Source organism: Dermacentor albipictus, chromosome 3 (assembly GCF_038994185.2).
Source record: "Dermacentor albipictus isolate Rhodes 1998 colony chromosome 3, USDA_Dalb.pri_finalv2, whole genome shotgun sequence".
NCBI lineage: Eukaryota > Metazoa > Arthropoda > Arachnida > Ixodida > Ixodidae > Dermacentor > Dermacentor albipictus.
Genome location: NC_091823.1, coordinates 125,993,998 through 126,009,618, shown reverse-complemented (window position 1 = coordinate 126,009,618; position 15,621 = coordinate 125,993,998). Strand labels below are relative to the sequence as shown.

Sequence of the window (15,621 nt, the reverse complement as noted above, 5' to 3'; positions counted from 1 at the left end):
ACCTGTCAAGCCAGCATACGGTTGAACAGCGTCCAAGGAGCTTCAGCATAACGCTAAATCTTGATATCAAGTTCAATGAGACGCCCTTTGGTCAAAACTGGTTGATTTAGTTAATTCTATAATTTTAATTTTGGGCTACATAATATCGAGGTGGCCTCCAAGTGGTCAAATTTACCAGCCCTCTGAATTCAATAATTTGGATGATGTGGCAAGAGTGATGGTCCTTCGTTTCCGTCATATAGAAGGCAGGAGAGGAACGTCGCTTGCGGGGATTGGTAAAGGAACGAGAGAGAAGCTCACCTGTGTGGACGGCAAGTCGCCAACTCGGATAGTTAGTTGCCACATTTTATTTGCTGCTAAACAGCTGCCGCTAAATTCTTTACGAAAATCCTCACTGTAGAATGCTTTTTTGATAGTGCTTCCCAACTTTTCGCGCACAATGTGCAGTTTTGATTCAGGGTTGTTTATTTAATAAATGCATGAAAGTAACGCCACTTAATTTATTCTTGATTGACCGCGCAGTCTACGTTCTGATGGCCGCCGTGGCTTCGTACACTAAGAAAGTCGCCACCATGACCAGCTCCGAATTCCCTGGCCAGAGGGGGCCGCAGTGCCTGGAGTTCTGGTATGCTCACACTGGTACCGGCGACGCCCTGCTGCAGGTAAATCTGGCGCATCAAAATGTGTGAACAGGCCCGAGTGACCGGCAACACATTCATGGCGCGCGCGGTATAGCGTAGCTCGGCATTGACTGCGCGTACCCCAAAATGGCCGGAAGCATATGCGGACAGACAGATTCGGTTTTTTGTGCACGCAGGCCGAGATTTCGGCGAAGGAAGGAAGCAAAGTCCTCTGGACCAAGCCATCTTTCTCAAAGGGCGACTGGATGCTGGCTCGAGTGCAGTTTGTGCAGGACCGAAACTTCAAGGTAGGTGTCACTGTTAGGGTAAGGAAAAGGCATGTGTGTGTTGTTCGGCGCGTTTCTTCGATGCTGACATGAGAAAACTGTGCAGAAGACCGTAAAACATGAAAGATGTAAAGCACCGTGCAAGAAAAGCTATCCGCACGCGTTATTTAAAAAAAAAGATACATTCATAACACATTCGTAACACTTTCAAGATTTAAAAAAAGATAACACCTGAAGGTTACATGTAACGTCTCCCTAAAAGAGAAGGGACAGTGAAATAAATATGAAGGAAAATCTTGAAAAATGTAGATCACCGGGGAAAGATGAAAAAAAAAAAGAACTGTACGGATGAGAAATAGTCTGTAAGTAAGATGCAACAATGCGCGAAGACGTAAATAAAATGCACTTGCTGAGAAAGACAATTGGCAAGGTGACGCATAGTGACGAAACAGGGCTAAATGGCTGGGGACCTCGAGTAACGTAATCTCATTGCGCTGGCTATTATAGTTAGAGGAGTTGGAAGCTCGAAACTGGGTGCAGTGTGTAATACGACCAGTCGTTTCTGTTTTGGCTCCGTCGTCTTGCACTAGAGTTTCCGTCATCGTCAGGCTACCTCTCTATCCCCAGCTTCGTCGTCCTTACACTCCGAACTAGTGCACACATACACACGCTCACTCACTCACACACACGCGCGCACACACACGCGCACACACACACACACACACACACACACACACACACACACACACACACACACACACACACACACAAACATATATGTGTGTGTGTGTGTACTTGTTCGGAATGTCTATGTGCGTGTGCGTGTGCGCGCGGGGGTGTGTTTGTGTGTGCGTGCGTGCGTGTGTGTGTTAGTGTGTGTGTTGTGTGTGTGCGTGTGTGTGTGTTTGTGTGTGTGTGTTACTTGTTGAACGCTCATTGCATGAAACAGGGTCGCTATAACATAAAGTTATTCCAAACTTTTCTATTCCAAGTCTCCAATCAGCCTCCGCGATTGGTCAAAAAATTTTGGGACCAGTCCCACTTCAACTGTCTGTCACGCGACGTCATGAACACCGCGATAGCTCCCCATCTAATTTTACGTGTACAGGCTGAGCATACATGATTTGACCGAACAAATGAAACATTTTTATTTCTGATTCGACGCCTTTTCGCCATTAGTCCTCAGCAATTCGTCAAAAGTTTTCGGGCAGCGCCCTCCACCTGCCGGTCACGCGACATCACAAAACCGCAATAACTCACCGCGTCAAAGTGACGCGTACGCGTTAAAGATGCATTAATATGGCGAAAAAGACTGAATTTTCTTCTGAATAGCCGTAGGCTGTCCCGTTCCGAAAGGAAAAAAGATGGCTGCCGCCGATCGCTCAGGAACTGGCTACTCAGACCTGCCGGGGAGCAGGTGTATATTTGAGTAGAATAAACCTTTTTGCGTGGTCGTGTAGTGTTTTCGAGCACTTTCGGCACCTATTCAGTCCGCATCTGCAGTGACTCATGTCAGCGGGAAAGAGGTTCGTTGAAGAGCAACAACATACTCTGTGATCTAAGTTGGTCCGAAGGTTGGCTTCGAGCCTTGTTCGCTAGCGCACAGTAGCCCGATGTGCTATCCACTCCACCATAGACAACCCAGTGACCTAGGTAGTTGGGCAAACTGTTAGAGGTAAACATACATTGCCCCCGGAAAGCACATGACTTACCCTAACAATGCTAACGCATTGAAACGCAAAATTGAGGAAGTACGGCCAGTTTGCGATGCGCCAGGAGAAATCAAAGGATTACATGTTTTTTTATTACTGCGATCATCATGCAATTACAATATTTCCTCTTTTAGGGAGATGAATTGGTCCGCTTCTTATTCAGAATTTGCGTTTCTTTCTCTCTTTGCCCAAACTTCCCCGTAAAATTATTCAATCGCTTTTATAGCTTATTCTGGATTACTGGAATGAGGTGGTTCGTAATAATAAATGGCACTACATATAAAGCGGGTCCCAGCTAACTCTGGCCAAGCAAATAAAAGAAACGTGCGACGGGATAAGAAGATGCTGTCAACGACGTTCCTAAGTTGCAGCGCCGCGCATACTGGTAAATGCTGTTACCAATGCTTAGTTAATTGGTGAAACTAATTGTCTAAATAAATAATTCTTAGCATAGTTGCGAAAATATTGACATCTCGCACGCTGATGTCACGGGTATGCGCTGGCTTTGAATCTTTCTTCGTCTTTGTCGCCACAAGTTGAAACGCAGCAAATTTTACTAGGAGTGATGTTGCCTGCCGGAAATTTCTTTCTCATGAAGTTTTCGAATACGATGCAGAATTGGACGTCGCAATTTTGGCAATTATGCAAGTAATTAGTTACTTAAGCAAGTACTTTTTGCTATTTAAGATAGCATTGGCAACCAAGAAATTTACCAGTATGTACGAGCCCCAACAAAACCTCGTTGGTGGCATCTTCGTATCGCGTTGCCCCCTTTCTTAAAGCAGCTTGGCCCTGGCTAGGTGGAACATACGGTGTACTGAAGACTTCATGAGCCCATTTACATACCATGGGTAAATTTTCCGGTGACCTCGGTTGCAGTGTTCATTGACATAACTCCTTGTCAGAAAGCAGAAACACAAACCGAACTCGGTCGTATTCTTGCGCTCAGCACAGGTTAACTTCGTAAGCAGTGATGACGAAAGTTTCTTAATTGGTTTTTCTCAACTTCCTTAATAACCAAGGGATATCTCAAAGCCATGAATCTAAATATGAGTCAAAAATAATTCTACCGGTAAATAAAGCCCACCTTACATTGTTGTTTTTTTCTACGAAATATCTCCCTTCGACCCAATATGTAATACCATTTATTTTCTCTTTAGCCCCCATGGTCGCTTCGTGTGCATAGATTTCTGGTGCCGTTTCGTCATTTCTTTTGAAATTAGAAACTACAATACTAGAATAAACTGTTACTAGAATAAACTTGCATTTCATATTGGTTTGGAGTCCTGAGGTAATATCATTCTTCGCGCCTCCCTCACTTTATTTCCCTGACTTCCTTGCCTTGCTCTTCGCACGCACAGGTTGCGTTCCGGGCGTCCTTACCAGCCAATTATGCGGTGTCGTTGAGTCTGGACGATGTGGCAGTGCGGCCTGAGCCGTGCGTCCACCCAGTAGAGTGTGACTTCACAGAAGGTCTGTGTGGATACGTGAACAAATTCGATGGAGACTTCCGTTGGCTCATCGGTAGCGGTCGACTCGAAACTCCTCAAATGCAACCGAAGGAACGCATTCCTCAGGGTAAGCACTGAAAATCATAATAATTTCAGAAGAACTTCAGTTTGGCCTAGTTGGTATTTACTGCAAATCATATTGACCGCAAAAAAGACGGGGACATAGAAAGAAAACACGTACACACCACAGGCGGTAACTTTCTGCATAATAATTTCGATGAAGCCAATATTTGGTACTCATAGCAGCAGCGTTCTTGCGGTAGATATGTAGGCTTCGTTGGCGTTAAGTAAGTTGAAAAGGTATTTTATCGTACCGCTTATACAGCCGGAAGCTCAAATAATAACACGATCTGAAAAGTATGCCACATAGCTGCGAGCAGCCTGGGTCGCAGTGTATGTCAGCCTTAAGAAAGATACCTGTCATCCTAATGGACTAACTGCCACGTTCATCAATATCACACAGCGCCCCACGGAACAGTCGTCTCAATTGCTGGAAACGGTAGAATCCGTCAGCTGGTTTTTGCTTGTCTTGTTAGAGGTAATCGTTGTAAAATGTCATGGCATAAGATTGTCCAAACTCGTAGTTATGATAATATCACCGCAAAAAATAATAGAATAGCGATGACGCTGCTGATTTGTGAGCCCATTCACTGACTTCATAAGTCTTTACGTGTAAACATGGCTCTTCACTGGGTGCAGCAACACGGTAATAACCACAACAATGACCTTTCTTATACGAATGGCGTCTCTTTTAAGCCCCCGCTTCTCTTTCCCTTCGTTCTGACTGCTGTTCTGCTGTTATTTCCCGAAAATCTCTGCTGCGGCGAGGCACTGTATCGATACTCCCTCATCTCCACCGCATGTCTCGGTCTGTGGTGGCCCTTACAACATCACCAGTACTTGAGGTTAACTATAAGAAAACAATGTCCAATGTCCTAATCGCTCCTGCGTCTCCAGCGCATGCCCGTCATGTACCTTTGACCTGCCCTGGGACAGTGCCAGTCCATGTAACAGAACTTAAACATGTGAAGTGAAAAACTGGTGAAACTGAGGACTTTGAATGGTGGCTCATGGAGAACATACATTTTATAAATGGCCTTTGCAGTATCTGCATGAAGCAGGGTTCCAATCTTACATGTAATTTCATCCTCACGTTATGCCAAGTGGCAACTTAGGCCAAGGAAAAGACAAAAAAAAAAGGAGAATGGTCGGGTTTTGAGGCAAAGCCCTCATTAAATAAAGCTGGGATCACTGTTGTAGTGGCCTTGTCACATTTATGTCTTCTTCACTGTGTAGTGGGCCCTGGAAACGTAAGCATTGAAGGATCGCCTTGGTCTTCCGAGCGCCAAAGCCTTATCTTGCCCGAGTGTTATTAGCAAATGTAACAAAACCACTACCACACAGATACGTGTGTCCACCTCTTGCTATGTGGCACCGTGGCGCAGCTATGTGGCACAGCAGGAACCCCTTGCTATGTGGCACAGCAGGCTCGCAACGACTGCGCGTCATAAAGCCGGTTTTGTTCTGCAGCCTGTAGCACGTCCGGAGATCCATGCATAATGCGACTGTCAGCTTCAGGACCGGACGGTAACCGTATGCGCGTTTACACAGAGAAAAAGGCACAAGACCTGTGTCGTGTTCTCTCGTGCTCTCTACACCAGGTATCCCATCTGTTAGCCAAGCCGTCAAAAAGAAAGAAAAAAACACCACGATGCAATGTACAACTGCAATACTTACGGTCTTCGTTCGTCAGAAGCCTTAATTACCACCGAACACTGCAGGTATTATAGCCGTTTTTACACTGTTTGTTCTTCTTTCTTTTCTTCGTATAATTTCGCGAACGTCAGCAGGAACAGCCTATATACAAAGTATTTACTAGCCTGATAGGGAGCATATCTGAATAAAGGTGAGTGCCTGAAGCGGCAGGCACATCCGATTACGACCCACATGCTCATAGTGCCTGAAGCGGCAGACATTTTACCAACCAGCGCAGAGGGGGGCGTGTGGAAGGTCATTCAGAATAGGGGGCTTGTGGAGCTGAAAATTTGCAAGCGATGACATGAAAATTTCCGCAGTGTCGTCTAGATGATGTAATAACATGAATATTGCAGCCGTCACGTGTTTCTAGAGCGATTAGAGGCTGTGCGACGGAAGAGCGCCGTTAACAATGCAAGAAATGCCGCACCACGAAAGTACAAAGAAATTACAGCCGTTACGCAATATGAAGATTTGTAGCAGCAGTTATAGGCTAAAAATTGGTCATGTCAGTGAAAGAGCACTGCTAATCAAGTAGGATAATGTATCACGGTGCACGCAATTGGTTCGTCCGCACAGTTTACTCTCAATAACGCTGACAAAGAACCGGGTATTCATAGCATAGATTACCCAAGGCCAAATCACATGACTAATTTCCACCACGTTATTCCCCCGTAGTACAGTGAGAGTGTGGTTCCACCATGCACTACGCAGAGGCCGCCAATATGTTATATAGTGATTTATCTCTGCAAAAGTATAAAAGTGAAAGAAGAAATATTAAAAAAGAAACTAAATCACAGCAAAATCATTTCAATACATAGGTACGTCGCGCAAGCCAGCTTGCCTCTTTTAGCTACATATTGTACGAGACGACTGACATGAGAGTTTATTATATAGGTGCTCGCTCATCATTTGCCTACCTGGATCTGACGACGGGAACAGCAACTAACACGGCCTCGGTTAAGTCGGAAAAAGTAACAGCGGTTGGCCTACTGAGCCCTCTGTTCAACGTCGTTGACGACCAAACCACTCTTGTCATCCAGTACTACCGAAAGGGGCCAGGTGAGTGATGTCTGAGTAATATAACGAGTACAACATATGTTTTACAACATGTGACACTGTCATACTACCCCCCCCCCCCGCCCCCCCGCCTCCCCCCCCTTTGCGTTCAAGTAATGTATCTGCTGACATTTCTACAGAAGGCGACAATGGTTTAACGGTAGTGGTTCACAGAACCATCTTTTATAAACCATTGTATTGTGAAACTTACGCGGAAGCCGAAAAGAAAAAAAAATGCAGACGTTATCAGCGGTCCTCCTGAGAACGTCTTGTTATCGTTGTTTTAGTACTCGCAACACAGCCAGAACTCATTCCTAAAACATGTTGTGTGGGTACCTCAAGTATAAACACATAATGCATTGGCCACCATAGAGAGGCTTCTCAAAACACTCCATCGTCCCATTTTCTCCGGAGGGCCTTGGCAAGTAGTGCTAGTGAACACGTAAATAGCTCAAATGTACGTCTTCTGCCTCGACGTACGCAGATATTGTGGCAGCTAACTTGTCCGTCTCCTGCTACGGCGATGGCAAACTGGACAAAGTGGAGACGCAGTTTTCCTCGGATATGGCTGAAGTGTCTGAGTGGAGTGAACTGGGCGTGTCCTTGAAGCAAGGCACCAACTGCCAACTGTCGGTGCAAGTCACACGAGGAGATGGCACGGATGGGGCGATCGCAATTGGGGCCATCCGAGTGCAGTCAGGTAAGGCAGATGTCTTTCGAGTTCGCGTTCTTCATCACCACACTTTATCTCTTTCCTACCCAAGCGCACATGTAAGCTCCGCTATCTTAAATCGACCCGCCGCCATCTGACCGTCATTGTGGCGTTGTGTAGCTGAAAATGGAGCTTACTGGTTCAATCCACAATCGCGGCGGCCACATTTTGATGGGGCTTTATTCCAAAACATTCTTATATGCTTCGATTGAGGTACACGCTAAGGAAAGTCCTGGGATCTAACATCATCCGGTGCCCTCCACTAGCACGTCCCTTGTAACCTGCTCTGGATTTTCGGCATGCGGAGAACATCATTTTCAGCAATTTTTGAAAGTAAACGTGATTGCAAGCAATGTTGAGTGCGAATAGATCGACCTTAATCACGAATGCAAGGCCTCAATTTGCGAGAATAAAAACCTAGATAATAACTTTGAAAGCTAGGACACTGGTCCCGACGGGCTTCGACACTCAAGGCCTTAAGGGCTTTGCTCAAGTTCTTAAGGACTTCTGAATTGTGCGACCGCCTTTGACTATTGTTGTGCGTAACATCACGTTACTGTGTGCATTTTTGTTGTCTGTTTTTTCTCGCTTCCTGCTCCTTTTATTCCATTTACCCCTTTCCCGATCACAGGGTAGCCAGCAGGTATTTACACTGGCTAACCACCCCTGTCTTTCCTTCCCTTTTGTCTATCTCTCTAACTTGTGTTCTGTTGGCACAGTGATGCCACCGATGTGTTTGCCTCTGCTCCCTAAATTACGCCATCTAACGTGACGGTTTCCCACCGTCTACTAGAGCATGGCGTGATGTATGAGCACTGATACTAGTAGTGCCTGTATCGTCCGAGATCCTAATGCAATTTAATTTTTAGCTATACTACATTAAATTATTTTCCGTTGAGTAAAGATCTTGCTTGATCACAATCCAGTGAATTCTACTTTCAATTAAGTATTCCTTGTGGTTTTCCTTTGTCGAGTCTTATTTTGCTGACAGTTAGCTGCTCTTCTGGATAATAATAATAATAATAATAATAATAATAATAATAATAATAATAATAATAATAATAATAATAATAATAATTTTCTTGCTGTTGATAATGATCAACAATAAATCAAAGCATTCTTGCGCATCGACGACGCCCCTATCCATGCACACATAGACAAGCCCCATCTATTTGTGATATGTTCATCCCATTCGGCCAAGACTGTTAATTACTGCCGTGCACGGACTAACCCAGCGATGCGTTGGTCTTATTAATGATTATTGATTAGCGTTGCTTTCTTGCTTTTAGAGACCATTGAAGAACCGGATAAAGAATCAGCGGGTGAGTGCGCTCTTTTGTTTGACAGCGATCCGCTTTTGAAGCATTAATTCCTATAAATTACCGAGCGTGAAGGAGAGTTTAGGACGTTGTCGGTGTTCACGTGACTGTAAAAGTGCACACGCTAAAAGCTCGAACTACCGGCGAGCCCTTAGGTAAATTGTTAAAGTGTAATGGCGTCGTCCCTATCCCAATGGTGGCTGCCTTTATAAGTGTACATTCAGCGTGATTACACAATTGATATTTGTAGATGCTTTTTCCCAGATTCCCCTGTTCTGGTTATCAGCAGAAAACATTGCCTTCCACTGGCAGCATGGGCTGTACCTAAAAAAAGTTACGTTGAAAATTTATAGCGCCCGTAATCCTCGGCGATGGGTATTTATGAACTCTGACTTTTTTTATTTCATCATGCTGGGCTAGTTCGGACATTCTCATCTTGAAGAAGTTTACAGAAAGTGGCAGGCGTTCCCTTTACTCTAGAAGTTCTGCCCATGCTGTAATTCATATTATGATCAACAGCTACAGCAAAAATATCAGCTCATTCGAACACCCACAAAGGCATTACGACACTATTATTTCAGAATAAAATAAATAACAATCTGACCGAGGTCAGAACCCTTCCTTTGCGCTAGGCAGCTCTGAATTATCCACCGCATGAGTGACGATGAGATAGCGTATTTTTTCGATCTAAACATCCTTTTATTGTGCCTAGGAAAACTATGGGGGATAGTTGCACGTAAAGTCGAAGAATATATCACGGAATATTTAACAGGTTCTTCGAAGAGCACCGTTTCTTAAAAAGAAGCTTAGAAACATGTTATCTGAAGCCCTTTCAAGTAAAGAAGAAAGAAAGTCTGGGCAAATAGGCATATTTGCAGGTAAATGAATGCCCGCGATCGAGACATTTGTTTAGGGTCACTCATGTTGCAAATTCAGAAAAGGACGCGAACATTTATTTGCTAGGAGTTATCAGGCGTGCTGCTCGTTGTGGCCTGTTACAAATAACCAAGACTCCCGTTTTCGAGGTCCGCATGCTGTAAAAAAAAGTTGTCTTTAATTCAAAAGAAGCGTCGACAGTGGATGTTGCAGTGCAAAAGAACTGAACCTATTGACGTACATTTTATTGTGTGTTTAATCTCCTGCGTGTAGTGTGTGTAATGTGTAAAGTGCGCATCCGTGTATTGGAAAACCTATGTGCAGTAGCTCATTGTACACCATCTTATAATCACCTACCGTCTACCTTTCACTGTATCTCCTCTTCTCCTTACCGCAATGAGGAGTAGCAGGCTAAAGACACGCTCTCCAGGCCGACCTCTCCTTGTTTCTCTTCATTAAAATCTGCTCCTCCTCATTTGTCCTGTGAAGATTGGGGGGAGTGTTTCAAGCCTGCCTAAAAATGAGACATTTTGGTACGGTGGTAGCCAGAGGTAGCGTGTCAAAGTGGCGGCAAAACTGGGCCTTCGTCTCTCAGCGGGGCAGCTGTAACCTGGGAGTATGGTTGTATCGCTGAACACTTTAGATTGAACGTGATCAGATGTGAGCAGTGTCCAGTAGTTGCTTGGGTTTGGTTCTGTTCTTAGTGCTATACTTCAAGTTGCAAGTGCTTGCACCTTTACTTACAATCTCATTGTAACTAACCTGCTTAGGGCCGTCTTTCATGCATCATGTCGCTTAATTCGAAGCTAATCAGGGCTCTTGATACACCTGGGTAGCTTGACATATTTGAGGGCTGTATTTGCAACCTATTTTTGCGGAATGTAATTGACGGGCGTCCTTCAATTGCAGAGCATTGCACCTTTGAAGACGGAACCATGCGTGGTTGGAAAACAGGTGGCGGCTCGCTGACGTGGACCCTCAACGATCCAGCAAAGAAAGTCCCCGGCTACCCGCGCTTCGACCACACCCTTCGATCTTACAAAGGTGACGGCCTAGTTTGAGCGATTATGCTCAGAATCTTACACAGATCGGCTGCCATTAGGTGGGCCTGGTTCACCTAGATGAGCTTTATGTATGCTGATTCTTTGTGCAGGATAGTAAGAAAGAATATAAATTATGGGACCAGAAAAAAATAATTTCGATGTTCAGGCAAAAGCTATATTTCAGAACGAGTACTCGAATGTATTCTGTTTACAGTAGATACCAGGCTCTCGTGAGACACGCGTGGTGCGTAGTGAGCAGTCCCTTGTAAGGTCTAGTGCAAGCACAATAATTGGCCCAGTTTTTTTAAATACTGTTTTCTACTTCTCGCAAAAGCTATAGCGATACTTCTCGTTTAAGGCGCTCCTGTTTACCAGGCTCTGTCTTGTTCGTTTTCTATGTGTACGGACAAAGCCTTGCTTTGTACTGAGATACAGTTCCTCGACAACGTGTTCTGGCGATAAGGTCAAACTTTCTTGTTTTATTCGTATATCGTGCCCGAGAATATCGTATTTTGCCAGCTTTGAATTTCTAATGACATGCCACTTACGTCTATGTCTACTTAGTCTACTTGCGTGATATTTGACTCTGCCCATCTTGCTTTTTACCTTCGTTTGGTATTTCTTTGTTTCCTTAACATTTTAGTCCCGCAGGTTCACCTAATGCTTGCAGGATGAGTCAGCCCTATGTTGGGCTATATTCTCAGGTTCACATTTTTTCACAAACAGCAACAACAGTTCCCATATCAGCCTACTGTAATATACTACTGCACCGCAAAAAACCGACCACGATTTCCTGACATATAGAAAAATGTACTGTGCTTGTAAATTGTAGCATGTTAAGAAAAATAACCAATCAGCAAAAGGAAATGTCACCTTCTCTTTCTTTATGTAGATATCACACAGTTCAAATCCCATCTTTGTTGTATGAAAGCTAATAACCAATGACAGCTGGCGCTAGATTTGGTCAACAAAGCTTAGTATTCCTGCTGAACTTATTTCCTTTGCATAACAGCTCATTGCTTTGGCGGCCTAATTTTTTTTCTTTTTGCTTTACTAATGTACGAGAATTCGCCGTCCAATATGTGTAGCGCCGCTTCTTTGCAACACTTCAAACTATACCTGTGAGGTGGCAAGAAAATATTCTGGATAATAAAATGATCTTCAACTCGTTTGACACCTCGCTGACACGCGCAAAGCCCGCAGGACAAACTTTAAAAATGAAATATTCAAAAAAAGCATTTAACACAACAATGTACGCCACACATTGAGTATCCAGTCCTGAAAAGTGCCACCTTCCTACGAGGGTAGCCATGATCTTCCATCATGGCTACCCTCGTAACCTTTTCCACAGTCACAAGCCCATGTGTTTCGCATCTGGCGGCGTTGCACATTTGAGTGTACTGGAGTGGCAGTTTCATGGTAAGAGGAAGCTTTAGCTCGGGTGCTCCTATCTAAATACATGTAAAAGAAGAATTCGTTTTCTCGGCAGCCACCGCGGCAAATTTGGCGAGGTTTGTTGCATTTAAAAGAGAAACTTAAAATCTAGTGACTGTTAGTTTCAAATTTTTGATTTAGGTCGTCAATTTTTTATGATAAGTAGGCAAAATTCGAAAACTTTCAGAAAACAAAAATATGAAGTTTACAACTCTGTAATGCAACAACGAAAAATAATACCACAATTCTGTGAATTACATCTAAGATCATATCTAAAGCGGACAAAATTGATATGTAACACATGAATCTTGAAGAATTAGTACTATGAAAATACAGGTTTTGCAGAACCCTTGTGCACAACAACATATTCACCTAAAATTTAAAATGGCATAATGAATTTGTCTGCTTTGAATGATCTAATGGATGCCGTTTACAGAACCGCGATATCTCTTCTTGATGCATAGCTCATTATTTGTAAAATTAATGCTTCTATTTATTTCAAGGTTTTGAATTTTTGGAAATGCTTGTAACAACATTCAAGCCCTAAATTGAAATTCCGCTTCCACCATTCACTAGAATTGATCTTTTTCTTTGAAATCCAACAAATTTCATCAAGATTGGACCAGGGGCTATCTCAGAAAAACGTTTTTCTTTCTACATGTATTTGAATAGGCCGCTTCGGAGTTGGCCTCTAGCTAAAGTTTCTCTTTAAAAAGAAGAGGATTATTCTCTGGGAGGTTTCATTCTATAAAATAATTTTCTCTATTACTTTACCCTAACCGAATATACTGCACGATATTGGCAAAGAATATTACACTAGGTTTGTTTTAATGCATCGTATACATGTTTATATATAGATGGTTCTATCGCGTACACCTTAATAGATCGGCTCCTACATTGACGGTTGACTAAGGGGCCGTGAGTGTCTTTCATTAGCAATAATAAAATATTAATTTTGTCTCATAATTTCTGGCTGATTACTAGCTGTAGCTGTTGTACCTGTTCATGTAAATTTATAATGAAAAAGTAGCCTTTCCTGCCTTTTCCACATCCGATAGCGCGGGGTATAGCCAACCAGCCTCGGCTTTTGTTATACTCCCTGTCTTTCAATTATCCTTCTCTTCCTCTCTCTTTATAACCGTATATAACAAAACATGTGATATGTGATGCTGATACTGTCGGCGTAAAAAAGACCTTCCGAGTGACCTTCTTCAATGACAATGAGAGAATTGATTGCCTCCTCGTATTCGGTGAGCGCCCTTGAGAATCGCTGTGATGCGTTAAAAGCTTTATTGTGTAAACTTTTAGCCTCCTCTCTATTACTTCTCTCAGTCTTGCACTATGTCTGTGACATTGGTCTGAGAAGACCATATACACAATTCCATGCATAAAAGCACAACGACCATGCAGGGATGATATTCCGCACCCGTTTATGAAATTTTTTTTTCAAATTCACTCAAAGTCTACCCTGTATGTCTCGGAACGTCGCGCTACTAAAAATTGCAAGGTTCAAACCAAAATTGAATTATAATTTTTTTGCATGGAATGCTATCCCGTAAGTCCGATATAAGTGTTCCCTGCCGCACGTACTTAAGTGTGTTCTTCGAAAGAAACACGTCAATTGCAACCAGTTGAGCGAACATAAAATATGAGGGCATAGTCAAATAGTATAAAACCTGTGTTCAATACAACATACCCAAGAAACCAAGATAATGAAGCTAGAATTTGTTGAAAGTAACATACGGTTCGGTATCAATAAGAGATCAAATAAATATATGGCCCTATGTCTCATATTTCTCATCCGTCACGACAAGAAAGACTCCTCGGAATTTCGCTTGCTTTGACAGGTCGTTTCATCTTCGCGGAAAACAAGAATGTTACGGAGCAGACGGCTGTCCTCAAGAGCCCCGTATTGGATGTGAACGCTACAGGTGGGGCCTGCTTCAGCTTCTGGCACTTCGCCGCTCACCAATACTTGGGCGAGTGAGTAAATAAAAGTGAACACTCAGACAGTTGAATGCGCTTGAAAGCTGCATCCGTAATAATGCAAAACTGCCGCTAGCCTAAGTGAATTTGCGGGTGCTTGTGCACGTGCCAGCGTGTGCGCAGTCATTCAGTAAACGTGAAATAGTTGATTGCCGCTATTTCCAAGGTAGAGATTCATAACGTAACTCTTGAGAAACACGAAGTGGCACGTATTTGAAATACAACAGGAATTACAAATTGACAAAAAGCAGCAAAAAAATACAGAGATGCTCATAATAGTCTATTAATGCGTAAGCATTGTTTGGCTCGGCTGTGACTTAGCTTTTGTCTAGTTTTGCTCGATTGCTTTTCCTAGCTGATATGCGTCTACCCGTGGCCTTTCCGGTGGCAAAGAATGGTTCGGCTATAGTAGACGATTCTCAGCTTTTTCTAGCCGCATCCCGCCCATTCTGTGCTATCGTGCCAAATGAGCCACAACTCCGGGCACCGGCCCGTTTCGACGGAGCAGAGCGGTCGAAGGCGAACACCAGCTGCCGCAGTAGCGCGTGAGGCGTTGCGTGAGGGGAGAGTGCATCGCTGCGATGCCGTGCCACACTCACCGTCGCTCTCGTAAGCCTGTGTTATGCACGTGTTCCTCGTCCACGCAATGTCTCGTGTGCATTGTGACTGAGCCTTGGCAAGGCCCAATGAAAACACGCCAAGCGTCTGCTCTCTTGCCCACTTGCCTGCAAGTTGTTCACAACTTAAGGGACGCTCAACTGCGTGCTTTAGAACGTTGGGCCACTCCAGTATCTCAAGTCGGCCCACACCCAAAATTCAGTTTGGGCCACCCCTTGGCCCATTTCCAGATTTCAGTTGGCCCACCCCCAGATTTCAATTTGTTCTACTCCCAAGTTTAAGTTGGCCCACTTGGCAATTTCAAGTTGCCCCACCCCCAAATTTAAGTTTGCCCACTCCCAAATGTCAAGCTGGCGCACACCAAAATTTAAGTTTGCCTACCTCTAAATTTCAAGATGACCCAACCCCATATCTCAAGTTGACCCACCCTCGAAATTCAATTGGCGTACCCCGTACTGTAAGCTTTCCCATGCATTTTCTAAGGAACCCTACGTGTTATGCGCGTATTTTTCTTAGTCTTTGCTTTGAATTGTTCCTTATCGTCTAAAAGCTACCTATCAACTACATTTACACTATCATAACGATTAAATGCCATATCTTTGAAAGTTACGCATTTTTGTGCAGATACAAGGCATTACACTCTTCACGTGAGAGGGCTCAGGAGCTCGCCAAAGAATGCTTATGCATTA

The 15,621-nt window shown here is 43.8% G+C and overlaps 1 protein-coding gene across 3 annotated transcripts in view; it reads left to right on the top strand.

Moving 5' to 3' along the window:
- Window positions 1–15,621, top strand: part of LOC135909438 (MAM and LDL-receptor class A domain-containing protein 1-like) — a 269,210-nt gene that overhangs the window by 108,439 nt on the left and 145,150 nt on the right. For all 3 annotated transcript variants that reach the window (XM_065441393.1, XM_065441392.1, XM_065441394.1), the window contains exons 17-24: window positions 523–662; window positions 818–928; window positions 3,981–4,197; window positions 6,783–6,947; window positions 7,429–7,644; window positions 8,946–8,978; window positions 10,761–10,895; window positions 14,176–14,311. In XM_065441393.1, the coding sequence (XP_065297465.1) occupies window positions 523–662; window positions 818–928; window positions 3,981–4,197; window positions 6,783–6,947; window positions 7,429–7,644; window positions 8,946–8,978; window positions 10,761–10,895; window positions 14,176–14,311 (1,153 nt within the window). The remainder of the gene's footprint in view (window positions 1–522; window positions 663–817; window positions 929–3,980; window positions 4,198–6,782; window positions 6,948–7,428; window positions 7,645–8,945; window positions 8,979–10,760; window positions 10,896–14,175; window positions 14,312–15,621) is intronic.